General features: G+C 46.4%; 1 protein-coding gene across 6 annotated transcripts in view; it reads right to left on the bottom strand.

Moving 5' to 3' along the window:
* Positions 1 to 1661: 1661 nt before the first annotated feature.
* The window catches only part of DVL1 (dishevelled segment polarity protein 1), a 175661-nt gene continuing 151507 nt past the window's right edge, over positions 1662 to 25815 (bottom strand). For 2 of the 6 annotated variants that reach the window (XM_048825160.2, XM_075121093.1), the window contains 10 exons: positions 24874 to 24967; positions 23710 to 23779; positions 22697 to 22836; positions 22209 to 22285; positions 21772 to 21839; positions 21081 to 21230; positions 13907 to 14038; positions 12669 to 12836; positions 10886 to 11092; positions 1662 to 6247 (listed from right to left, as the gene is read on the bottom strand). In XM_048825160.2, the coding sequence (XP_048681117.2) occupies positions 5838 to 6247; positions 10886 to 11092; positions 12669 to 12836; positions 13907 to 14038; positions 21081 to 21230; positions 21772 to 21839; positions 22209 to 22285; positions 22697 to 22836; positions 23710 to 23779; positions 24874 to 24967 (1516 nt within the window). In that variant the 3' untranslated portion in view covers positions 1662 to 5837. Of the gene's footprint in view, positions 6248 to 9349; positions 10728 to 10885; positions 11093 to 12668; positions 12837 to 13906; positions 14039 to 21080; positions 21231 to 21771; positions 21840 to 22208; positions 22286 to 22696; positions 22837 to 23709; positions 23780 to 24873; positions 24968 to 25815 lie in introns of all 6 variants that reach the window. The other 4 variants (XM_075121094.1, XR_012665431.1, XM_075121095.1 and 1 more) reach the window with 4 other exon arrangements.

Raw genomic sequence — 25815 nt, forward strand, 5'->3', positions numbered from 1 at the left:
CAGTCACTGAGCTGCATGAAAATTATCCCATCAATTGAATGCACATGATGACTGGACATAAGCAGACTCTAATCTATGGGATAGGCTGAACATTAGAGAAACAGGACTTTTGCAGTGCATCCCGTGCACACCTCTTCCTCTGCATTTCTTTAACTCCCTGCATACTGAAGTTCTTTCGGAGGTAGGAGCCTGTGTACGTGTGCGCATGGAAATTCACGTGAGTGGGATTTCGTGTGGAGTAAGGCGCTACTCAGCGCGAGCCAATGTATCAGAATATGGCTTTATGCCTGGAAGTCCCCATTGCCGGAGACCGTACTCAAGGATGTGTTGTCACATGTGAGATGACCCAAGTGGTGATTTCATGACCATGCAGCAGTTTATGGCATTTTCAAACCAGGAAAGACACAAAGCCACATTCTTTGATGAGACTCTCTTGAGGTCAGCAGAGATTAAACTGACCCTTTCTTTTTACAGCCAAGTGAAGTCACCTGTTCTGGGACCCCAGCTGGAGTCAATAATCTAACTCCCTCATTAGACTGCTGAGTAAGTGCAGGCTGCACAACCTAGATCTGCAAGGTTTGAGAAATACTGAGCCCAGTTCTCCTCTCACTTACAGTTGAGCAGCTCTGCACTGGCTCTAAATTGTGATTAGCATCCAGCATTTAGCCAACTTCCCCTCAGCTCCCTCCAAGCCGACATGTAGGCTTTGAAAGATAGAAGAGCTGGGGAAGTTCTTCTGCACACAGCCCAGAGAAGGGGTCTCCAGTCCCTATCTGCTACAGAGCAGTACTATCCATGATAGGCCCGAGGGGCGTTCAGGGGTCGCCTAGGGTCCCATGATGACTGAGAGCAAACCCCCTCCCCCCATTCTGCTGGCTCTTGCCAGCCTAGGAGGGGGATTTGGTCTCAATCAAACTCTAGGGAGAATCCCTGTGCCAGGCCCATTCAGTCAATTCAGGCTTTAGAGGGAGGGAGGGAGGGCGGATCTCTTTATGCCGTTTATCAAAGGCATTTTGTTGGGGTTTCCTTGTTAGACTCACCTGCAATCTTCGGTCCGGCAGGATCCTGGTTTCCATCTCAGCTAGGGCAGACGTGCAGAGTCCAGAACAAAAGTGAGTCGAGCCACAGGACTGTGTTAGTGGGTTCAAGCAGCTCCAGGGGACAGAGGGAGAGATTTCTCACTCCTTGGGTTTGGAACTCAGACAGCTTGTTCCAACCTAGGCCCAGGACTTAACACCTTGGTCCATCTAGTGCAAAATATCACACCATCTACATTATACTTGTGCCCGCACATGCTCTGTCTACTGCCTTTCCAAAGGTAGGCTCAGGGAGAGGGAGGAGATAGGCTAATTAATCTAGCCTCTCTTTTAAAGAGACAAACATGCTTTCTGCACAAATGCATTGGTGACAAGCTCAGGGCCTGTGCCTTGTCAGTATCTGAGCATCCGGAGAAATGATGATAGGCCATACAACTCTAAATCCCAGTTCCCTGCTCTAATCTCCAGACCTCACATCCTCCTATCAACTGGACAGAATACTTACCTCTCTCAGGGAGGAACTGTCAGACATAATGCATGCCTCGAGATCCCCGGATAGCAAGTGCTACTGAAGTCCAAAGGATCCTCATCAATAAAGGGAAGACACTGGGTGCAGTTGTCACATAAAATTAAAAGCTTTTTTAGTGTTTAAAATAGCATTTACACATAAGCAGCTATATATTAACTATACAGACACTTGGGTTTTAATACAATATCTACAAAAAAGAATTCAATTATGCAATAGACATTTAACAGGAACAGTGCAGTCCATGCTAGTAAAAGGTCACTCTCGGAGTAGAACCAATTCTAGAATAGGTGATAGTCTGGGTTTTCATTATTTAAAATCATTTAACGTTTTTCCCCCCTCTACTGTACATAAATTCTTTACATGTATTTCTAATCACTGATTAGAATGATTTTTTTTAAAGTCAATCTTATTACAATCCAGTTAAATGCAAAACAAAAACAATTACATCAACTCATCAGCTGTCAGTCTCAAGATGGGACTGTCAATTTGACAAAAAAACCAACAAAAATATCAAAAAAGTCAGCGCCTGTGCATCGTTTGCCATCCAATATACCTTTGGATAAAGTGTCCAGGGACTATTACCTCTGAAAAGCAAATGTGTTAACAGGAGGTCAAAGACATCAGCAGTGCCTTTAAGATGCTCATAAACCATTCACCAAAATCTTACTCTTTAGAGAGTTGGGTTAATACATTAGGTGGGTGCATTACCCTCACATTCCAGTAGGAGGCATCATCCCAAAGCCTTGGCACATACGTAATCTCTAATCCATAAAACACACCTATTTGTTCTTATTAGTTGCTGTTGACAGGAATGAATAAATAATAGTGCAAGTCCAGCTGCAGAGCACAGGCAGATTGTGTTAACTCCCCCCTTCCCCCCCAATTCAAATACTATTTAAGGCTCCTGTTATGAGACCAGCTTGTCATTTGAACCCGTTCAGCATCACCCCCTTCATGTGCCTATTAACAGCAAGCCCATCACTTTTCTTTGCAGTGGGAGGAGGACAGGTCAAGATACATTCTAGAGCCAGACCACTGCCAGCTCCCCGACCTTAAAAGGAGCAAACTAACCTGGGCTCTACTAAGAAACGACATGCTCTTTAAGGGCCTGATCCGTCAACTATTCGCCACCTGGCGTAGCACTTACAACTGCCTCGTTGACGTCAAGGGCACGTCTCTCTGGAGGAAGCACTCCACCTGGCAGTATATGCTTGCAAAATTAGGCCCAAACGCCCCCAGGCTGCACAGATAAACTTGGACATATTTAAAGGCATCGGCAGGATTTTGGAGATCTCCCTCCATCCACTCATGAATAAGTGACAAACATTTTGCTCCTGGTTCCCCACTCACTCAGCCTGGCATCTCCCTTCAGTGGAGTTACTGTACATTCCTCCAGGGGAAGGGAGAGGGGAATCAAGCCCTAAGTATTATACTGCAATCATGATGTATTGCACTGTTCATAGAATGGGCATTTAGATTCTCCTATGGCTCTTCAGGGAATAGAAGATTCGAAATACCGTTCATTGTTTAATAACCTGCCATCGCACACAGAGCAGCACGTGCTTTGCCCTAAGTGGGAGCTTGATTTCAGCTGAAGCCAGTTCGGATAGAACCAAGTTAATTTCTAACTCACAGTCAAAGCCAGACTTGGCAGCCTGCTTCCTTCAGCAGATGAGCACCTTCCCACACCTATAATCGGGACTGTGTCAGCCTGAGTCCAGAGTCACCCATGCACACGGAAATACATAACACAATCATTTCAACACAGCAGCAAAGGGCAACACGACATAGAGCAGTTTTTCTGCCAATAGCACTTACCACAACAACAAAAAGAAAAATACAGCAAGTGTGTAACTGCAACTCTTGAAAAGACATACAAGGAAACAAAACACTTCAGCCTCCTTGGGTGAAAGCCCAGCCTATAATCACTCCCCCTTCTGTATACCCTAACAGATTAACACTACCATCTTTTCCCCTGATCCCGTAACTTTTGCTTTAAGATAAAGTGAGCCAGAAAAAAAAAAAAAAAAAAAAAGAGCAGAGAAGTAAAAAACTGGTTTAAAAGCAGAACCACCAGAGATTGTCAGTAAAATCAAAGACTTTTTTTTTTTTTTTAAAATAGGGCCTCCTTGAGCTACAGCAAAAGTAAGGGATGATTTCTTTGATTGCTTTAAAAAAAGATCTCTGAATGTAATTAGTATTTGCATCATGCCTAGGTGAAAAATGAAAAAAACGTTGCGAACAACTCCAGGTTCTAAAAGGATCGTGCAATTTTATATTGGTTACCAGCAACTCTGCTACTTAGCCAGTTTAGGCTGGGATTCCAGCTGAATCATAAAGAAACACAGCTGGGCGAGGCTAGCCAATGGGTGGGTTAGGCAAAAGGGATTTAGGGGCTTAAACAGGGAGTTGGTGTGTAGCATGGTGGGGTGTAAAATCTACAGTGCTCCAGCACACTAACTGCCCATGTGGATCCTGCCACTGTGCATTAAGAGTACCCTAGTGTGCACTGGTGAAATGAATGGTTGTTTCAAACAGCCGTTATGTCAGTGTATTCTAGGGAACCTTGTGGGTACAGCAGCAAGCTCCACATGGACCGTTGGTATGTGACGCCCTGGAATGCTGCAGCTTTACGCCCCAGCTTGCTGTGCACTAACTCTTCATTTAGACACGCCCTAAGACCCACTGACTTTCAGGTTGCTCTGTGCTTAAGTCGCTTTTGAAAAGGAGCCCTACGATCCTAAGTCATTTTGCTACTTTTGCAAATTTTACCCTTTGTCTTTTTCTAATTCCACTAAGTAAAAGAAAAAGCTGTGGTAGCCACCCCAGGGTGCGTGACATGATAAGCACGCTGCTTGGGAAGTCAGTGCTGCAGTAGGATTACAAGGGAACATGAAATCCCAGCAGTATTCAGCTATACATCTCTTCTGCATGCCTGCTAGGCACTGAAACCAACAACAATGCAAGAAATATAGCCGGAGGGACCGTCATATTGGGGGTAAATCTTTTCTACACAGTGAAGCGTGATTTAAGCACCCATCCTCAAATTCATCAGGAAGAGCTGACTACTAATAAAGGTGGATTTTAACTGAAGGGCCAACAACATAGGACTGAAATCCTTGGAGATGTACGACAGCGGATGCTTAAGAAAAAGCTGCTGGTTGGAAGTGGGACCCTTAACACAGTTTTCACTGTGTGTCAGGTAGAAAGATGAATCGGTTTTAGCATTTCTGAGCTGTCCATAAAAGCATTTCCCTTACCTAGCCCTGTCTGCATTCAGAACATGCCCACTTGGTAACACTGCAGGGCCAACCCCAGGATTCTGATTCACAGCAGAGGTGAAGCTGGGAAGGGTGATGCCAGGAAGATCTTATTCAGCAACCGAGAGGAAAAAGAGCGGCCAGAATTACCAGCAAAGCCACTGATGTGGGCAGGAATAGGATGAGAATCCCCTCTTTAATCAGGGGAAGCTGCATCTATGCCTTGAATAACCAGAGAGTGGCAACTGTCCCACTGCTGCAGGAACAACCTTTCCAACAGCAATTAAGTGCACGTTATGACCAGACAAAAATGGACATGCCTCATCATCAGGGGTGTCACGGTTGTGATAGGATGATGTCAAAATGAAAGACAATTCTACTCCTTACTCAGCAGAGGAAAGAAGGGTTCTACATCGAATCAGATCTTTGCCTCCTGCTGGGAATTTCCCCTCTTACATACTGCCCACAAACTTTCAGGCGTCAGGGCTGCTTGTGTTGTATTTTGCTATTTACCAGACGTATGACAAGGAAATCAATCATAGTAGCCAGTGTTTCTGGTAAGACAGAGAAAGAGAGAGAGAGAGAGATAAAGGTGCTAATAATGCATCACTGGAAACTTAGAAGTCATATGAAATAAAAAAGCCTTGAATCAGTCAAGACGACACACTAATTGCACTGAAAGTAGGTGCCACAATTACCAAAGCTCGTCAGGCTGAATATACACCAGTCAATCACATTAAAAAAACAACATGAGGAGAAAGGGAAAAAAAAGAGGAGGAAAGAAAAGATGCCATCGATTTGCTGATATTTAAGAATCCCAGGGGATTTTTTTTGTTTTGCAACACACGACTGAGATTCAGGAAGGTGTTACATGCAATACAGCCAAGCTTTCTTTCTTAAAGTGTTCGGCAAGGACCCCGACCCCCCCCCCAAAAAAACCCAACCCCAACATCAATGAAAACAAGCCCCTCCCGCCCCTCCCCCCAAAACAGAGTCTGAAGGCACTTCCTCTCACATGATGTCAACAAAGAATTCGCAAGGGTTGCCCATCGCCTTCTGGAAGGACTGCCGGCTCCCCGTCAGCTCTGGAGGAACGGAACTCAGTTCTCTCACGGGCGGTCCCCCGGGGGGTCCACTCGTCCCGTAGACTTTGGAGCCTAGCTTTGGCAGGTTGTAGAGGGGTGGGACCCCCGGAGGCCCGTACGAATGGTGGCTGTGGTGGCTTCTCTCGCTGTGGGTGGCAGAGACGTGGCTGAGCTGGCTGACGGGCCGTTCGCGGCGCACTACGCTGGCTCCGCCCCCGCTGCGGGCGGTGTGGTCGGATTCACTGCCGCTTCCGGCTGACTTGCGGTCCTTCTCCCTGCCCAGTGCCCTCCGGCTGTTCTCACTGTTGCTCCGGTTAGAGCCGCTGCTCTTGCTTCCTGTGGACAGCGAGCAACAGGAACAGAACGGGAGGGTCAGTCAGTCATGTTTCCTCCCCTCCTCTTTCATCAACACGTCCTGAAATCCCCCCGGCATCAAACCCACAGTGGCAACAATGACCATGACCAACTCCGGCCCGCGTCAAGCACAACAGGCTATGGAGGACTCCAGAATTTGGCGACGACACCTGCTAGAACAAAGCTGAGGAGGCTGCGGCATGCAAAGATGCACATCGATCCAATCCACCCTCCGGAGCCAGCATGGGGAAAGCATTAGCTAGCCTAGAACTACAGCCTGAAGCCCCTCTGCTTCCATGCCTTCCCACTGGCCAAGCAAAGGAGAGGGAAAAGACAAAAAGGGGAGAAAACGGAGGGATGGGGGGGGGGGGCACGGGTTCTGTTTTTAAACACAAAATAGGTTTCTTCTAACACTATGATTGACTCAATGTGTGGATGCCAGGAACCCTGGCACAGGAATGGGTTATTCTACCACGAAACCGCTTCTTCAGAACAAAACTCATCTGCTCTTTCCGGCATCAGCCTTTGGTAAACAAAGCAGATTCAAAGGACGGGCCTGCTCCAAATCCAGTGAAGTCAATGGAAGTCGTTCTGTTGGCTTCCATGGCATTAGGACCTGATCCAAAGGCAGACTCCTACAAAGCCCATCTCGGAGGTGCTTTGTGGTTGTAGTGTCCTTCAAAAGCCGGTGTGTAGAGTTGTTACACGTAGATTGCCATGTATCATGCACATGCTGAGTCTAGAAGATGTTCCCAACAGAGGCTGAAAATAATGCCTTAGAGGTTGTGTGCAAGTAGTACATGAGAGTGTGAGCGACTGACTTCACTGGGTTTTGGGTCAGGCCCAGCGTGAACAGCTGCAGGAAGTGCTCAGATATCATAAGGATGAGCATGGAAGGATACTTAGGTAGATATTTCCAAGTAAAATCTCTCTCTTAAAAAAAATAAAAATCCGAACTTTCCAAGCCATCATTCGACAAGGAACTAATTGCTCTGCTTAAACCAAAGCCCTTAGAGTTTGAGGCTCCATTCACGAACAAACTCCACCGCCTCGTAACCATGGGCCAGTTTCTGAATTTGAACGAGTGCTTGCTACTCCACTCAAGTCATCACAGCATTGATGGTTAATGCAACGGAAGAGAGGGAAAGAGAATCACAGGTGCTCCTATTGCTAGTCGCGGCTCTCCTTCTGCTGATGAGATTATATTGAGAAAAGGCAAAACAAAAGAGATGGAGGAAAGAAAACTAGCCAGGCCTGGTGTGTGCAGTAGAGATCTCATAGTCTCCTGCAGAACGCAGAGGGCTTGAGGACCAAAGCAGAACGTGGAATACCCAAGACGCAGTGTGGACGAGGGGTTTGAACTCAGGACTAGGAGGCTGCAACTGGTGAGTTCTATTCCTAATTTCCACCAATTCCCCTGTTTGCTTTAGGCAAGACACTTGACTGTTCTGGGCTTCAGTTTCTCCATCTATGAATGGAGGTTATAACATTTACTCCCCTACCTCCCAGGGGTGTTGTAAGGATTGGTTAGCTAAGCCCTTTGAAAACAAAGCGTTACATAAATGCTGAGTTTCATTATCAAACATCTCCTAATGAGCCAATAAACCCCACCCCCGCCATGTACCAGAGCATAATTGGGAATTAATAAGATGACTGTTCCAGCCCACACTCCAGGCAGGATCGACGCCAGAGCGACACAGAGAATTCTTACAAGGCACTGATTATAATTCATCCTCGAGCGAATGGCGCTGTGCCCATCACCACCCAAACACAAATCTTAAGGCAGGGCTCTTTGGCAACTGCTTTGCAAAATCAAGAAGCACCTTGATAGGAAGAAACTCCAGTGCAGTGGGCCTTTGTTCCCCAGCAGGAAGTCCCCACATTGTGGCAATCTTTGAAGCACTAGAGAAGTCTCCTTTTCCCCTAACGTGTCCCAGGACAATAGCATCAGTTTTCAAGCAGGAATTCCCATGGATGGAGAGATCAGTTTAAAACCTGATGGCACAAAACTGGCCCCTTGACATTCTCCTCCCACGTTCTAGCTCTATGCTGGGCATGCAATGCCGAGTCTGTAGTAACGTTCTGAGATTAAAGCTGGCGTGTATGTCAAAGTAAAGGTCTCTGTGGGAGCTGCTATTCGAGATCAGGCCCCAGAACAGGGGCTCACTTACCCCGTCAGCACAGTCACTTCTGAAGGTAGGAGCGCATTCAGTTTGGTGCAGGTGAAAGGAGCTGAACTGACAGCTTTGGAGAACTAAGCCCTCTATTTACTAAGAGCTGTGTCCTCCCCAGAACAGTAAGATTCGGGCAACAGCAGGGCAAGCTTCCTCTTATTGCCCTTCCAGTACACCTCACCACAAATCCAGGAGAGGAGAACAAAATCTAGGATCCTTGGCCGCTCTGACGACTACCAACGAGGTACCAATTGTATGACATGGACACTCACCAGATCTGCACAGACACCCTCGGGCTCCCCGGCCACTGAAATCCTGGGATATCCCCTTTTCTGTCTGGGGGTCACGACCAACCTGCCAGAGCCACTCTCTCATTTTGAATAGCTGAGTTATTGCTACACCCTCAGTGGCTGCTCACTTTACGCTTCCATCAGTCACATCAGCTTTCCGAATGCCCAGTGTGACTAGATCCAGCTGCCTGGTCCAGCACCCCCCAACAACTAAGGTGCATGGCTGGCACCCACAGGCCTTCCACCAGGCGTATAACAGGAGAGAATTGGTGGACACCTCCAGAAGCAGCTTATTGGACTAATAAAAACAGGATGCAGAAGGAAAAAAGTCAAAAGGCTGACCAAAGGCGCTCAGGGGCGGGCACCATTTGGAAGTCTGCACGTTGGCAGGGAGAATTCGGACGTCATTCCCCGGTAGCTGTTGTCCCGCTCTGCGGTCAGATTGCTCACTCCACTAATGCCACAGTATTACAACAGGATGCGCTGGGACAGGCAAAGTGCCCCTGACAATTGAAAATAAAATAAAAGGGGGGGAGGGGAACAGCTAAACATTTGGATCACAAGAGTCTAAATGATCATGCTATGAATTTGTTGTTATTATGGAGGCGTTTGAAGCTTACCAATCCCCTAGTGTCAGCCATTCCTTTCTGAATCCTTCAGTCTAATGCGTGCTCAGAACAAAACAAGGGAATAACACAGTTACAAAACAAGAAACAACACAGCAGTGTAGTTTCCAAAAGTAGAACAAGGGAGAAAAAAGTGCTGAACCCTTCAAAATGAAACCCTCCCGTTGCCTTTAATGAAACTCTCCTAGCTGGTAACCCAGGATGCATAGATAAAAAGACTGGACCTTTCCTATTCCAGCAGCAAAGAGCTAATGTTCTGTTGTTCACAGTGACTGGTGAACCACATTAGGAAAAATCAGTGTCCCCCCGCCCCAGTGGCGGAACAGACCTGATGTGGATTTTTTTCCTAAAGATCTGAATTTTTTTGGTTCCCCTTCCCCACACATTTGTTTTCAGCTGAGGTGGGAAGGGCAAGTGCTGGCCGTCTCACCAGAGAGTTCTTCTCATGGGATTCCCAGCCTGGGTTTGCAAAACGAAGCAGGTTGGGTTAAGTCTGGAGGCGCTGCGTGCAAATTACTGGATGTTTATCTTGGTAACGTAATTCACGCCCAAGCTTGGAGCCTCCTTCTGAGCCTTGCCTTTTGGTTATGGGCAGCGTTTCCAAGAGGGATATTCACACTGGAAGCAGTGAATTTCAGAAATTGCAGGGGACCGCCCACTGGACAGTCCTACCACAGAATCATGTTTTCTTTACTTGGCTCAGAAGAAGGACGTAGCAAGGGCTGGAAGGAGGTGGTACATTTACGCAACCCATGCAACATGCATCAGAGCAAAAGTAATTGTGGTCCCAGCGGAACAGCGTTTAGGGGTTGCAGTCCCTTTGGCTGGCTGCTCCAGACAGCACTCTTTTTGCTTATTTCACACGAGAGGAGGTGAATGGCCTTCTGCACTCAGGACGGAAGTGGAAGCCAGGAGCATGTAGTTTGGAAGCCCACTTCTGTCCCTGACACTCAGTTCTGGCACATGGCTTCAAGCAAACCACTAACGGCCTGATTTTCATGGACATTGAGCACTCCACTGAACTCGGCGACTCGCACCTGTGAAAACCAGGCTCTTCACCTCTCAGGGTCTCATTGTTGCCTTTTGATTAGTCGGCAAGCTGCTATCTATGTAGCTCTTTCCCAGAGTGAGGACTGGGTCATTAACGCTGGATTAATTAGGGATTTGTAAGTGCTACGTAGTATGTAATGCTGTGGGGTACCTATGCCACATTGGACATGACAGACAGCCCTGTAACTAGTTCCCCCTTGGTTCTTGCTCTGTGTGCTGAGCTCTAGCGAACTACCCAGATGGAATATCATGCTGGCTCAATTAAAATGTAACGGGCACTTTCACTCCGGTGCTGAAAGGCCGGCCCTCCTCTCCCTTGAGTCTGCAAAGAGAGATTTGATTCAGCACAGTTGCAGCAAATCCCATGCATGGAGCATCCAAACCACGGGGAAGGGGAGCACAGACAGGACTAGGGAAACTCAAGCAAACGGCCAGGGATAACGGGAGCTGGGACAGTGTGTGTTCCACTCACAGGCTTACCTTCACTTTGCTGGCTACCCGCGCTGCCACTTCCGTAGCTGAAGCCTGGGTCCTGGTATGCTGGTGGGAAGCATGGAGGGGGGAGTGGGTACTGGTAGGGGTAACCCTGACCCAATGGCCAAGGTGCAGCAGGATGTGGAAGGGGAGCAAGAGTGTCCTGATCAGAGGCTCCGCTAGAACCGTTGTTAAGGTTCAAGGCAGCCATATCTGGAGGGAGAAAGAAAAGGTGAGGACAGTACAATTCCCTAGCACCTGATACTCACGTACTATCATCACCCTATAGAACGACAGCTAATGGGTTTACCTGGGACTTAACCTCAGCTGTTCAATCCAACTATTACCCAGGGTGAAGTGGGCCTGAATATTGAATATGGAGGGACGGGTATTCTCAAGCAGGCGTGTGCAATTGGGAGTGCAAAAACACATGCACTGATCTGATTCGATGCCCCAAACCTTCTATCATTTGCCTATCCGCCCACAAAGACATTCTTTTTACAGGCAGCGTCTCAGTGGGGAGACGGGCCTTGCAGCAGAACCAAAAGGTTAACGAAGCCAGTCTCTGGTGGACTGTGGAAGGATGGTGGCCTTGTGCTTAAGACACTAGACTGGGACTCAGGAGATCAGGGCTCAATGCCTGACTCTGCTTCAGACTCCCCGTGTGACTTTGGGCAAGTCCAGCCAGGGCTGTGATTCCCAGCGTGCGTACTCACACTTGCACTAGTTCACGCTGAGCGAGTGTGCTAAAACGAGTAGTGAAGCTGTGGCAGCATGGACAGCTCAGGCCAGCCGCCCCGACAATAAACCGGCTTAGGCCCTTGGGTGTGGGGGACATGCTCAGGGCAGCTAGCCTGGGCTGCTGCTCCCACTGCTCGAACACTATGGCGGCCACGCTCCTATTATTAGCGCTAGCTCTCCTCAGGCCGCACCCCGAGCTCCGAGTGCAGATGTAGCTTCGATCCCCTCTGTGCTTCAGAGCCCTTTCTGTACAAGGGGGATCGGTCCTGACCGCCGAGGGAAGTTGTGAGGGTACAGCCATTGCTGAAATAGAGGTGCTAACGCACTACCACGATGGGGGCCCCCAAAATGACCTGAAGAATGAATTCCAGAGCAAGAGGGGTCAGCGGAGAATGCCCTGGCAGCCTATTCCCATTTACATGAAAGGAGGGCCAGACGGAATGCCTCTGCTGATCACGCTTGTGTCGGGGCATGAAATCATTATTCAATTTCAGATCATACTTACACAGTCTGCATCGCCATAGCATTTGAACCCCTCACAGCATCCCCGTAAGGCAGGGTAATCCTAGCCCCATTTTACAGATGAGAAACTGAGGCCCGAGGACAGGCAGGCGTGTGACAGTCAGGATTGGAACCCAGATTTCCTGAGTCCCAGTCCAGTGTCCTATTTCACTAGGCCATCCTTCCAACCCAGATAAGAACATAAGAACGGCCATACTGGGTCAGACCAAAGGTCCATCTAGCCCGGTATCCTGTCTTCCGACAGTGGCCGATGCCAGGTGCCCCAGAGGGAATGAACAGAACAGGGAATCATCAAGCGATCCATCCCCTGTCGCCCATTCCCAACTTCTGACAAGATAACTCAGTTGCTTCTCCTAGAGGAAAATATTGGCTCACGATCATGTAACTCTGGTGGGGGGCAGGCTCGTGTGTGGAAATCGCCACGCTTGTGAGATCCCACAGGAGGTTGTCCTGCGCTTCCTGCCAGAACAGAGGAGCTGGCATAGAGCACATGCGCAGCTTTGCCCTTCACGGTCGAGGAACTTACTGCTGCAGAGGTCCCCGAAGACGTAATAGCACTGCTCTGAGAAGGTGATTTTGTTCACAGTGTGCCTGAGGTAGCCGTGTTTTAACATGCTGCTGGCGTATTTTCTAGCCTCTCGTCTGTCCTTGAAGCCCTCCACGTGCGTGTAAAGCCAGTCGACCACATCTGCCCCTGCAATGGGAGTGGGGAATGGAGAAAGAGAAACATCCCAATGTTACTTTTAGCCGGCAAGACAACGTTCAAACTCCTATCATTATCTATCACAATGCATTTGGGCCTATAGGCCTCAGCCAGCTCAGAGCATCGTTGTGCCAGGCACTATCAAAAAAAGATACAGGTCAGGCCCTGCCCCAGAAAGCTTCAGAATATCATATTTTCACAGCACCTTTCATCAGGCCCGTCACTGAAATGCATCCACCTCTGGGGTGGGATGGAGCACCTGTCTAACAGCGCTAACCACCACCAGCCATCAGTTTAAACCAGGAAGTGAAGAATAATCCTGCATCCAGGTGGAACACCTACTCATTTAAATGCTTAAAAAAAAAACAAAACAAAAAAACAAAAAAAACCCATGGATTTTTTTTTTTTACATGGTGCATATGAGAAGGAATTAAGACAATCTGAAATGACACAGTGTTTATACAGACAGTGACAGGTTTTCAACAGATATGGGGGGCCAGGAGGGGTGCAGACTCCAGGCTGTCTAGTGTCCTGTTTAGGTAACAAGTAAAAGTCACGTAGGTTGTTTAGAACTCAGTACATATTTGCATGCAGCATGAAAACACCATCTGGGTCACTTGGCAGTTTCCGTTCAAGAGGGAAATAGCTGGGGTGGTTCAGGTCATGACTGAGATGCCTTGGCCGAGCTGTGTGAACGTGCAGGTTTGGAGCAGCAGGGGGCGCTGCTATCCTGGACCGAGATGCCTTGGCCGAGCTGTGTGAACGTGCAGCTTTGGAGCAGCGGGGACGCTGCTATCCTGACAGGCACAGGATGGGAGCAGCAGTGGTATTATCCATAAGGGTTCAGGTGCAGTGGGACAATGGGTGAGGGAAGCTTGCACAGTCCTAGCCCACACTAGTTCAAACTCGAGCCATTCATTCTTCCTTTTCACAACTAGATTCTTTCACAGAAACACACAAGAAAAAAAAAAAAAGTCACCACGGCTCTAAAAGGCAGCTCCCAAAGATGGTTTCTAACAAGCCACTGGGTGATCTGCGCAGCCGTCGGGGGACCCGCTTACCTATCACTGCATTGGAGATGGTAATTTTTAACCACATTCTGTCCCGGATTTCCAGGCCTGAGTCAGGTAACTGCATAACCTTGACAATAGTAGCCATGTCACTCTTCACAGTCAAGGGAGATTCTTCCAATTCTGAAAGGAAGAGAGGTTAGATGCTTCTCGGAGCTCAGCCACCTCCACAGAGAGAGTCACTTCGTTTCAGCTCACCGTTTGGATTGCGCCTTTCAAGACACAGCTTTCCAAAGCAGAGGCAAGACAGAGTCACAGGATTCCCCCATCTTGCCCTCAGCAGTAGCACCAAGGTGCAGTATTCACACCAGTTCTGTAAAGATGCTGCTTGGCATGAACGGTTTAGTCACTGAGCTGCAGGCACCCTGCAGGTGTTGGGTTCTCTAGCCAGCTACAAGTCGCTCCCGGCCCGTTTCCCTAGGGGGAGCTCCTGAGGCTGATCCAATCATCAGCAATTTCCCATGTAATGTGCAGCGCTCCCAGAGGGACTTCAGGCAACACTCCTTCCACATTCAACCCACGATAGGTCACGTGGTGGTCATAAAACAGACAATGTTAGGAACAAGCACGTTTTGCTTCTACCTAGACCTTTGGGTTAGTCACTATGAATGGTGGCACCTGCCAGGGAAAGAAGAGGGTAAGTCTATTCTGCTATCAATGCACCTGCAGCTCATGTCAATGGGCACAGTGCAGGCATGAAAGGGAGGAGTGAAGTGAATCGGCAAACTAGAAGACAGCCTGTATCAGTAACAAGCCCTGGGCTGGTGGACGCCTTGAAAATGACTTTAGTGGTACGCAGCCTTACAAACCAGGGAAAGTAACGAAACCCAATGAGAACACATATACCCCCTCCCCCACGCTCCATGCACCTCTCTTGCAGAGTATTTGGAAAAGCCAATTCTAGATGTGTCAGCACTGATCAGCCGTTGCTGCTTTTCTCATTTGACCACCCCATCTCGTGCACAACTCCCCTGACCTGAGTGTTCAGCTAGAAACAAGAGTGATTTGTTTTGCTGATCCATTTCAATAATAAAACCCAACAGTAAGTGCCTGCCAGATCTTCTGTGCTGGCTGGGCAGGGTTAAGCCTGGCCCCCGTCCCTCATATGGGAGGGGTATTCTCCTTGGTTACCTCACCCAGCAACTCCTAGGGCCCTTCCTTCCAATCTCTCTCGTTACTATGATCTGCGAGACAGGTGTGAACCCCAAACGCCATCCAACTCTGGATCCAATTCCCAACTTCACAACTGGTAATGTATTTTTAATGGGCTGCCCACCATACTCATTGTGTTAATCCTGCCTCCCATCCTCCCAGCTCAGGAGAATTCATATCCATCATGTAGCTCAGGCTCATCTCTAACAGAAACATAGCAAGTCATGAGCCCCCTCACTTTTCTAGGAGAGCAACGGAACCAATTTCACTTTGCGTCAGCCACCCTCACATTTTTGGTAAAAGGCACAAGTACGACACAGTGAAAACTCAAACCATTGAGCTTGATACATGCACATCTACACACTTGAAATATACCATCACATGCCATATACACACACAAGGCTTCTAAACTCTCATGCCATCGGAGCAACACTGAGATTTGCTTTTGCTTTAAGTTAGTTTGGTTAGTGACAAAAAGCAACTTTTTTAAAAAAGAATATCTAATTTAAATAGGCAGGGAGCAATAAACTTGATTTTCATATGGCCTGTCTCCAAATCAGTATTATGCTTTTTGAAGCCACTGGAAGCAGAAGGATGCTGGATCAGTAGGCTGTAGTTTGCAGGTGGCCGTCCAAATCTGAAAACTCTCAGTTACAGCAAAGTTCATATTCTCTGTGTGTATATAAAGTCTGCTGCAGTTTCCACGGTAAACATCTGATGAAGTGAGCTGTAGCTCACGAAAGCTCATGCTCAAATAAATTGGTTAGTCTCTAAGGTGCCACAAGTACTCCTTTTCTTTTAGCAAAGAAAATGTATCCATCTCAGGACTGGACTTCCTCAAGTAACCCTTGACCCGACAACATGACTGAGTGGGGTTGTGAATACACGAGCATTAGAACAGGCAGAAATGCCGACAATCTTTTGAATCAGATGCATTAACCCAGTGATACTCAGATCCCAGTGGTTCAGGAGCCAAATTAGCGATCAACGTTCCCCAAAGGAGCCACAATGTATTGTTTCATTTACTTACACTCACACTCGAGAGAGAGAGAGAGAGAGAGAGAGTGTGTGTGTGTGTGTGTGTAAATTAGTCATTTTGCTGCAAGGATTCTGTAGAAATATTCTCACAGCAAAATGACTGACCAAGTGTTCTACACTTGGTGAACACCACAGTAAAAGCATCTGATTGGTTAATAATTAAACCACACCATGTTTTAATATCACGTGCAGCAAAGAGAGACACACTAAAGAGCCACTTGCCGCTTCCGAGCCCTAGTCTGAGCATCACTGCATTAGCCCATTGCTTTAGATTGGTTCTGAGTGGTACCTTTACCTCTCAGTTTCACCCCTCCACTCTTAGAGATTACTGATAAGAAGGGTATATATATATACACACACACACACACCAGGACAATGCAGTTGTACCATACCTCATGCCATCTTTATTTCGCACCTTCATTCTAATGCATGTGTGTACAATATTTACTGAAGAGACAGGCCCACGCAGAAGGAATAAGTAGCTTTGGGCAGGATACCCCTTTTCAAAAAGCAAGACGGTATTTCACAGTAATGGTCTGAGGGCTTGATCAAACCCCATTCAAGTCAATGGAAAAAAACTCCCATTGATTTCAATGGGTTTTGGATCAGACTCCGAAACACAACAGCTGCCAGGAAGGACTTTGCAATGCTCAGGGGCTAGTCCTGTAGAAAACTGGAGTAGTTTTACACATAAAGGTCTCTAGGGTGATCTCAGAAGACCCGGACGGGCCATAAGCAAGCTCCTCTTCTGAAAATGGAGGGGGGAAAGATGCTCTGCCTTTGATAGATAAACCAGCATTGGCGCTTGTCCTGGCTGAAGGCAGCTGGCCCAAAAGAGAAAATCAGAGGCTAATGCAAGAGATTGTTGCCATGGAATGAGCTGAAAATTATTCTAGAACAAGGTACCTTTTTCAATAATAATTAATATGAAAAACTGCATCTATCTGGTGTGAAAAAGTCTGATTTAACAGCAGTTGAGTAGTCAGGTCCCTGAGGAGTCCTGTGTTTGAGAGAAAAAGCCTGAAGAAACAAAGAGATAACGAAACCGACCAAAAAAACAAAAAAGAAACCCAAGCCCTGGTGCTTTGTGGGTTTCATCTGAGCTCCCCTCCCCAATCTCAGGTGCTTTAGTCACAAATGTTGATGTAACACTGGCTGCCCCAATACGTCCGATGTTAAGAACAGGAAAGAGGGCAAAGGGGGTGGGCTGCAAGGAAAAAAAAAAAGTCTCTCAACCCGTTTACGTTATCCCAGCCCCATTATATAAACAGAGTAAACCAGGAGACATACCACAGTACTCAAAAGAAGGAACCCCGACACAGACTTGCACTCAGCTAATGCTGCTCCATTAACTGGCTGCTTCCACATTTACAGCCAAAACAGTAAAACTGATGTTTATATTTGCTGTGAGTATCAGCAACATAACCCTGAGAGACTCTAGGAGGCTCTTGGACGGGGAAGTGCAAGGCTGGAAAGCCCTGTTTGTATTTAAGCTCTTTGTTTATTCCATTTTGGGTTGAGAGGCGTGCGGTCTCTCCGTTTCTGCCGTGACTGAGAGGTTAATGGGTGAGATCCTCTCTTCCTCCTGACCCACTCTTGAGATCTGGGTGTGCTGCCCCTCCTGTGCATCAGATTGGCTCCAAGTGAAGGAGACAGAAATAAATAAATGGCAGTGCAGTTTGTTACCAACCTCGCTGCTAGTCCTGTTGGCCTTGTTTGAAATAAAACGTTACCCTCCTATCGCACTGCCATCTGAGGATCCCAAAGAGCCAGGGGTGGGTGCTGAGAGCCACTGAACCAAACTGTAAACCCTGCGTGTGATGGAAACCGCTTCAAGCCAGTGAGTGTGGCAGCCCCCAGTTCTAGCACCTACGCAGAGAGCATGGGAAATGTGAATGAACGAAGCCTCCAGACACACCTCTGACGTGTGTCAGGATAACCACTTCTCAGATGTGGAAACTGAGCCATTTTGTTCTAATTTCAAGTTTTTTCTCCTGCTCGTGTTAGGAAAAGGGAACGCCCCACGCCACAAGAAATGAAAAGCTAACTGCAGAAAACTGGTTTCACTCCCAAGCAACCTTCATTTCAGAAGCATGACAAAGAGGGTGTCCGCATTCCTCATTTCCAAATCGCTGTACTGTGCGGCAAGGCACCCGATACATTAATGTTTCAAGAGGAATGTAAACAGAGTAACAGACTCTCATTGTTTGACAGCAATCAGCAGACATTAGACTCCAGTAATCTTTAGTATTTATAAGACTGAAAAAAATGCATCTCAAGATAAAGCCATGGTGGGGTAAGTGGTTCGCTTGCCTTTGACTGCTGATAATATTTCCCCCTCTTTTGCTGGTGCCGCCTACTGTCTAAGGAGATGCAGAGACAAGACCTACAAAAGAGGTCACTCCCCTTTCAGAGTTTCAAGGTGAGGCTGTAATTCTAGCTGCTGTCTACTTATGAAATCAGAGAGTGAGCGAGTGAGCAGCTACATGGTCTGGCAGGACCTGCTGGTACTTTTAAATATAAAGGCACCACCAATGCACAGACAACTTTAGGAATTTAATACTTCAGCCAAACATTTGTCCAGGAAAGATTCTGTCATTGATCATTAACCCAAAGGTCTTTAAATGATCAATGAAGGTCTACTTTATTAATTATGATGATAATGTTTGTTGTTTTGCCTCTATGGAAAAATCCAGTATAACATATTAGCAATTATACCAATAGGGTTTCTCTAAGGGGTTACAGAAATTACTTTAAGCAACCTATAGATTTTAGGCCCCAATTCAGCAAAGTACTTAAGTGCTTGCTTAACATTAAGCTTGTGAGTTATGCAAGCTGGCTTCAGTGGTATCCTGCTGATTTGGAACCTTAACAGAGAATGAGAGTACTTCTGGCACCTTCGAGACTAACAAATTTGTTTGAGCATAAGCTTTTGCACATCTGATGAAGTGAGCTGTAGCTTACAAAAGCTTATGCTCAAATAAATTTGTTAGTCTCTACGGTGCCACAAGTCCTCCTGTTCTTTTTGCGGATACAGACTAACATGGCTGCTACTCTGAAACTTAACAGAGAAGGAGATCCTCCCTACAGGAATTTTAAGGCAACCTACAGAATCTGTGGGGAATTATATAACCTTGCTACAGATTGGGTTAAAAATTCTACAGAAGGTTATCATTCTGTATTAAGGGTTTTTCCATACAGAATACCTGTAGGAAAGAAAAACACTTTTCAAGGTGTAAAGTTCCTTAGAGCTCCTAATTTAGATTATTTCATTGCAAAACAAGTCTTCAGGTGGAAAGAATGTCTGAACTGTAATTGGCAGTGTCACGGTTAGTTAACAGAGCCAATCTCTTTTTTTTATTACCCTGTGCAGCTGAGAATATTTTCAGTGCAAAACAAAGAGATTAAAGGAGGTGTGTGTAAGCAATACAGCTAGATCCATCAATTCTCACCCCCTCTTTTAACCTACTCAGATAAGCCAGCCCTTTCAGAAGTGACGAGTCATTTGAGGTATTTCAGTTTTTGGATGTTCAAGCTGAGGCACCATAAAGGGCCTGATTTTTAGAAAGGGCGGACCACTCTGAAAACTAGCCATCTTTAAAGTATTGCAAACTGAGACCCCAAAATGGCTTGTCACTTTTGAAAATCTTGGCCCAAATTTTCTAAATAGGGATATGCTATTATGCCACCAAAAGCATCCAGTTTGCATTGCTCCTCCCTATTTCTTCTTCTTTTGAAAAAATATGCCAGCCAACAAAGTACAGTAGCTGTCCTGCCTGCCTCGGAGGAATCAATGGGGGAAGAAAGGCTTGGGGACACATACCGAGGCTTTGCCACTTTATGAGTAAGAACGAGACAAGAATTTGATCCTGATTGAGGCAAAAGTGCTGTTTAATTTTGCTGTTCGCAGGGCAATAGGAAAGTGTGTCCAGTGTGCTTAGTTTAGTTGGTCAATGCATTGATTGCCTTTTGAGCATCAACAGGACCAGCTAGAATCAGCAGCTCAAAGTGGGACGCTAGATGGCAATGTTTTGGAAGAAATCGTGAACCAGTCCTGCAGAATGTGTTTAGTTTCTGGTCTCTTTATTCTTCTTTCAGGAAAACAAACTTAAGCATGGTGCTTAAGTCCATCCCTATTTAGGGCCGCACTTAACAGACTAGCTTAAGTCCCTTCAGCACATGCTTAAGTGCAGTCTCGAATAGGGATGCTTTCCTAAATTGGGACCTCTGTGGTGAGGACCTGAACAGCCACCTGCTGTATGTATTTGTCTTGCCTTAGTGCCATGTGTTTTTACATCAGATGCTGCATTGTGCCCTGCACTCACACTAGAGAACAAGGAAAGACTTGTTTCTTCAGTTCTAAAATTTCCAAGATAAGAAACCATAACAACTTTCTCACTAGGTTGATAGGAGAACTTAGGAACTGCCATAACAGACCAGATCAGTGGCAGAGAAAATCTGACCCTTCATTTCCTCTTGCAGGACAAAAGTCACCAGCTTTTGGTTTGGTTTGGTTTTTTAAATTTAATAAAGTTCCAAAAAAGAAATGGCAACCCAATTAAACCATATTAAAAACACTGTGAAGGCTGTTTTGAAAGCAAATAGAAAGTTTCCAAACATAATGCCCTACTTCTTGATCCGCAAGGTTATCCACCTGGGGGAAACGGCTTCTGGCTCTGCAAGGGACTGATACATTAGGATGGAGCTCTGCCCCTCCATTTTATTGGAAGACGTGGGGAAACTCTTCTAACATATAGTGCAAAATCTAAGTGCAAAACCTTGCTCCTCCTACGCTGTGGCATCCCTGTGTTAACCTTTGGAAAGTTTTATGCTCCCCACACGTTAAAATTAAAAATTAAAATGTTTTCTTGCGGTTGTTGTGTGTGTTTGTGTCTTGCTTTGCTTTTTGTGCAGCTCTACACTGCCGGCCCTGAGCAGAAGACACCTGCCCTGTGCTGGCCGCAGTGCGACTTACTTTCCGAATCGTGAATTGAGCTTGTTAGTGAGGAGCTGGTAGATGTGATGGTGCTCATGGAGGGGCTCATACCGTAACGGGGGTATGCTCCCGTCATGGCTGTGGTATGAGAGATCCATGCTGCAGGGTCAATTGGCCTCACTGGTTCAGCTGGAATAGCAAACAAACAAAAAGAAACAAACAAATCAGATTTCTGGCAGAATCCACCTCAGCAGGATTCAGTTGAGGGGGTGGGTAGGAGACAATTATTTGGACACTGTCAGTATCTTGGGGTCATTGTTATTCACATGCACAGGGCTAAGATGATCACTAATGGGGGGGACCAGAAGGAACAGTCAGGGACTTTTGCCTTCATCCAGGACACTAAGCAGGGACGGTTGGGTTCGATTTGGAGGGGTAGATCCAAGATGATCAGTTTCCTGTGATTGTGGCAGGAGTCTTCTCATATTATACTGTGAAACCTGACCCAGAGTCCAGACCCAAAGCTAACTGAATCCAAGAAAGAATGAAGTCCTGTGTCCCCCACCCCCAACTTAGAACTAGATATTCTGATCTGTTTGCAAAGGGTTGTGAAAAAAAACAACTTCCTAAGATAACAGGGTAGCTGGAAATGCCTTGACCCTTGAGGTCTTTGTGCCATGCATTTTGAAAACCTTGCAACTTAGCACTGCTATACTGGCTGCTCACTTACCCCTGGGGATAGTAAAATAACTCCTAGGTGTGGGATCCCAGCATTTGGCCACCGTTAGGCTGATAGGTCTGAAAATAAAGAAAATAAATATGGATGACTCAGTTACCTTTCCCTGTAGAACCGGGAGAACGATATTCTATTGTGGTGAACGGATTTGTTCCTCCCCAAGGATGGCCAGATAGAACAATCACATTTAGAGGAGGTTTTTGCCCTAGGAACCCCATAGGGAATGAATCAGCAAGACAGCTACCAGCCTGTGTTGGTTTTAGCTGGTATACTAGCAGCCAGGGGCTAACCTATTCCAAGTGGTTCAGATAATCAGGATAAGCATCCATACTCTCGGTGCTTATCCAGATTGAACTACTGAACTTCTTGAGCTTTGCCCAGCACTAAATTTCGGGAGACGGGGGAAAACAGGGATCTGGTGACACACTCACCCAGGCTTGGAGACTATTTCCCGTAAAACCCGCACTGCGTCATCATTGCTCATGTTCTCAAAGTTGACCTCGTTCACCTGGAACATGCCACAAAAAGACAATGATGATCAGAGGTTGTCACTAAAGGGAAAAGGCCATTTTATTAGGCTAGTGTTAGCCTGTCCCATGCCAATGGCAATGAATAGGGCATTGTCAAGCACTATGAGTGAAGCCCATCTTAAATTCGTCTTAACTGTTTTCATTTAGTGGAGAAACTGAAGAGATACGTCATTGCTGTAGAGTTGGTCAGCCAGCCAGCAGGGGGAACTCAAGTTAAATGGCAAATATTTGGAAACTTATGTAGTAGGTAGGCCTTGTGCAAGCTAAAACTTCTTTGCACAAGAGTGAATTTCGCTCACGGGTTCTGGAACGAGGAAAGCTGGTGGAAAGGCCAAGCTGAAACCAGTAATATTTCAGCAAGTGGCATAATTTTGGGGGCATGGACCAACCTGTAGAAGCATGTCTCCTGGTTCAATTCGGCCATCTGCTGCCACCGCTCCTCCTTTCATGATAGAGCCTATGTAAATGCCACCATCTCCTCGGTCGTTGCTCTGTCCTACGATGCTGATCCCCAGAAAATTATACTTTTCTAGATAGGCAGAGGGGGGAGAAAAAGCAAGCGAGGTGATTGGAAGGCCACTGAAAGCTGGCCAAGTATTACTCTATGGCCTTAAGAGAGACAGGTGTCTTCCAGATTTCTCACCACCACCACATTATCAACAGAAGCATTGTAGACATTCAGACCAAGAGGCTAAGCTGAGCTGGTTGTATGTACCTGGCATATTCATCCAAGCAGAGAGAGGTTGTTGATCTTGGATTATTTTTTCATACGACTTGTTGAAAATGTGCACATTTTAAAGAAAATAAGCAAGAGGAACTGTACTGAAAAGACCTGTCTGTGCCTAGAAATAAAACACTTAACAGCATCAGGTCCTGTTTGTTTTTCCATACATCACTGGGGCAGCAGGAATTTAGGGCTGGTGAAAGGGGTTGGACTGACAGCCCAGAAAGTGTCTATTTATCCAAACAATGGGACAACATGGGTGGCAGCAACATAAGCCTCCATCACCAAGCTACCTTCCTCCTTACCCCACTTCTAGGGGTGAGAGGAGAATTTTATCTCCAATGACAAGTCATGGCCTATCCCGCTGTATCTGCCACGAAGTTTGAAAATCTGAGACAGTTATGATGTTGGTTATGGGATATGGACACACATCCACTCTGAACTGGATTGAGACCCACATGCTTCATTTGGCAGTCTGGACAGCTGTCAAAATTTATGCCCCTTGAAGTCAACGGGAATCTTTTCATTGACTTCTAAAGAACTTTGGATCAGGCCATAACTGCAGTAGCTCAGCTATTGTATCATGCTAACTCTTGACTTTAATAGTAATCAATGAACAGCACTCGACAAATAGAATTAAGAATAAAAATCAGCAACGATGCTACAACGTCATCTTACCCATATTGAGCGTGACAGTGATGATATTCAGGGACATGGTTGAATCTGTGATACTGCTGAATGAGGATGACTGGAAAAATACAACAGAGGCTTCATAAGAATCCCAGCTTTTAAATGGTTCAAAATCTAGCAATGAAAATAACTAACTGGGAGCAACCAACTGATCAGATTTGGACCTTCCTTCTGTATGGAAACCACCTGTAGGAACCCATCATGATTTCTTGAAATTGATTCCTTATTCATGATTCTTCAAACAACCGTATTTCACCCAATGGGTTGTTTAAAAGTGCTCATAGCAATGCTCAATATCAGGGGTTCTCTATTTGAATGGTGCATGCTAAGTCATGTGGTACAGTTTCAGACCAGATGACCTAAAGAAAGTACTCCTGTTGCAAAGACGCCCATTTGCACGGGAGTCCTGGTATTCACGTGAATCAAAGCTCCTTCCCAACCATCCGTGCAAATAAAACATGACCTCACAAAAGTTTGCAGAAAGGCAAACAGAAAACGGGGGACACACAGTTGAATCAAAACACTATCAAGGTTCAGCAAACATGTCTGAGAATAGCTCTTCTGTTAGCCCAGTTCTAGCAAGAAGAGCTTAACATATTCTGTTTCTTTAAAGCCCCAAGGGATATATTTTTTCTGAGAAGCAAACAAGTGCCTGATGAAATTGTAATACATCATCTGAGTCACTCTGGTGCTGCTGTTGTAGCACCGTCCCAGAATGGAGCAAGAGACAATCCTTGCAAGTTGCTGAGTATTTCCTAAGAGCTGAGCATTTTCTCCTATTGACCTGAACGGGAGCAGAGGACAGTGCAGGCCAAATACCCAATACTGTAGTAACCTTGCCATTGGCCCTTCCCCTTGCTGAAGACAGTGTCCTGACTGAGGCTGTCTCATGGGAGCACGTGGCAGTGAGAAGATGGGGCAAGAAGCAGGGCCACAGCATCGGAGGCAGAGGGCTGAAGAAAAACAACAAACTGTGATGATACGTCAAGATTCCTAGGTCGAGGACCTGTTCCATAGCCCATAGGAGTGGACAGGAATCTTTCCACTAACTTCAGTAGGCGGTTGACCAGTCCCATCACCTCTTTCTAGCACACACACTGCACTCATCAGAAACATGACCCACCCCGCCGTATGCTGCAGCACCAACCTTACCCTGTCAATCTGTCGCATCCTTTGTTTTCTCCTCCTGCGTTTATGCTTCCGTATGAGCCGGGACGAAGTACTTTGCTCTGTGGAGCTACTCAGCCTGGGGAGAATTCAAAGCACAATTCAGCTGCATAAAAGTGAGGCCATTTGCAATTCTCGACCCTGCCACAAAGGGCTGATGCCCAAAGATCCAGGAGGGAGCAAGAAATGTAGGCCCCAGCAACTGGCTCACGATGCATGCCCCCACCCCGCCCACCCTTGAACTGCCGCTCACCCCAGTGTTAGATCTTGGTCTCTGCCTAGCAGCATGCACAGGGCAGTAGATTAACTGTGACAAGGAAGTTACAGGCCAAATTACAACATGGATTAATGAGAATAATTTACTATCTTCCTCCTCTCCGGGAGCAAGAGTGAATTCAGTCCCCAGCTCGGCAAACACAAATCCTTCTGATTTAACCACCCAAAAAGGTCACAGATCCCCAGCATTGCCTAGTACTTTGTGGTGGTCCTGACCCCATTATCCAGTGAAGAAAATTGCACACAATAAAGACAGCTGCAGGCCAAGCAAATGATTTTAAATCTCTGCTCTGAAAGGCTCCAGCACAGAGAACCCTGGAGAATCATGTGATGCTACATTTTGAGAGAGAGAGAGAGAGAGAGAGAGAGAGATATATATATATATATATATCCTTGTCAGCATGCTGCTATTCCCTCCATGCAACTGGAATCCCATGTGCCTAGGAACTTAATGGGGACGTACCATAAGTAAAGAAATAACTCTCTCAAATAGTTATGCTTGTTTCGATGGCTCCTCGGTCCGTGGGATGGAAAGAGTTACATTGCCATGGAGGTATTTATTTATTTTTGTTTCTATGATTTTCAAAGGTACTGTAATAGCTGAGCGTGTCACATCCATGAATGCATTTTTCTTCCGAACTGCGAGCCGAA

The sequence above is a fragment of the Caretta caretta genome, chromosome 18 (genome assembly GCF_965140235.1).
Source record: "Caretta caretta isolate rCarCar2 chromosome 18, rCarCar1.hap1, whole genome shotgun sequence".
NCBI lineage: Eukaryota > Metazoa > Chordata > Testudines > Cheloniidae > Caretta > Caretta caretta.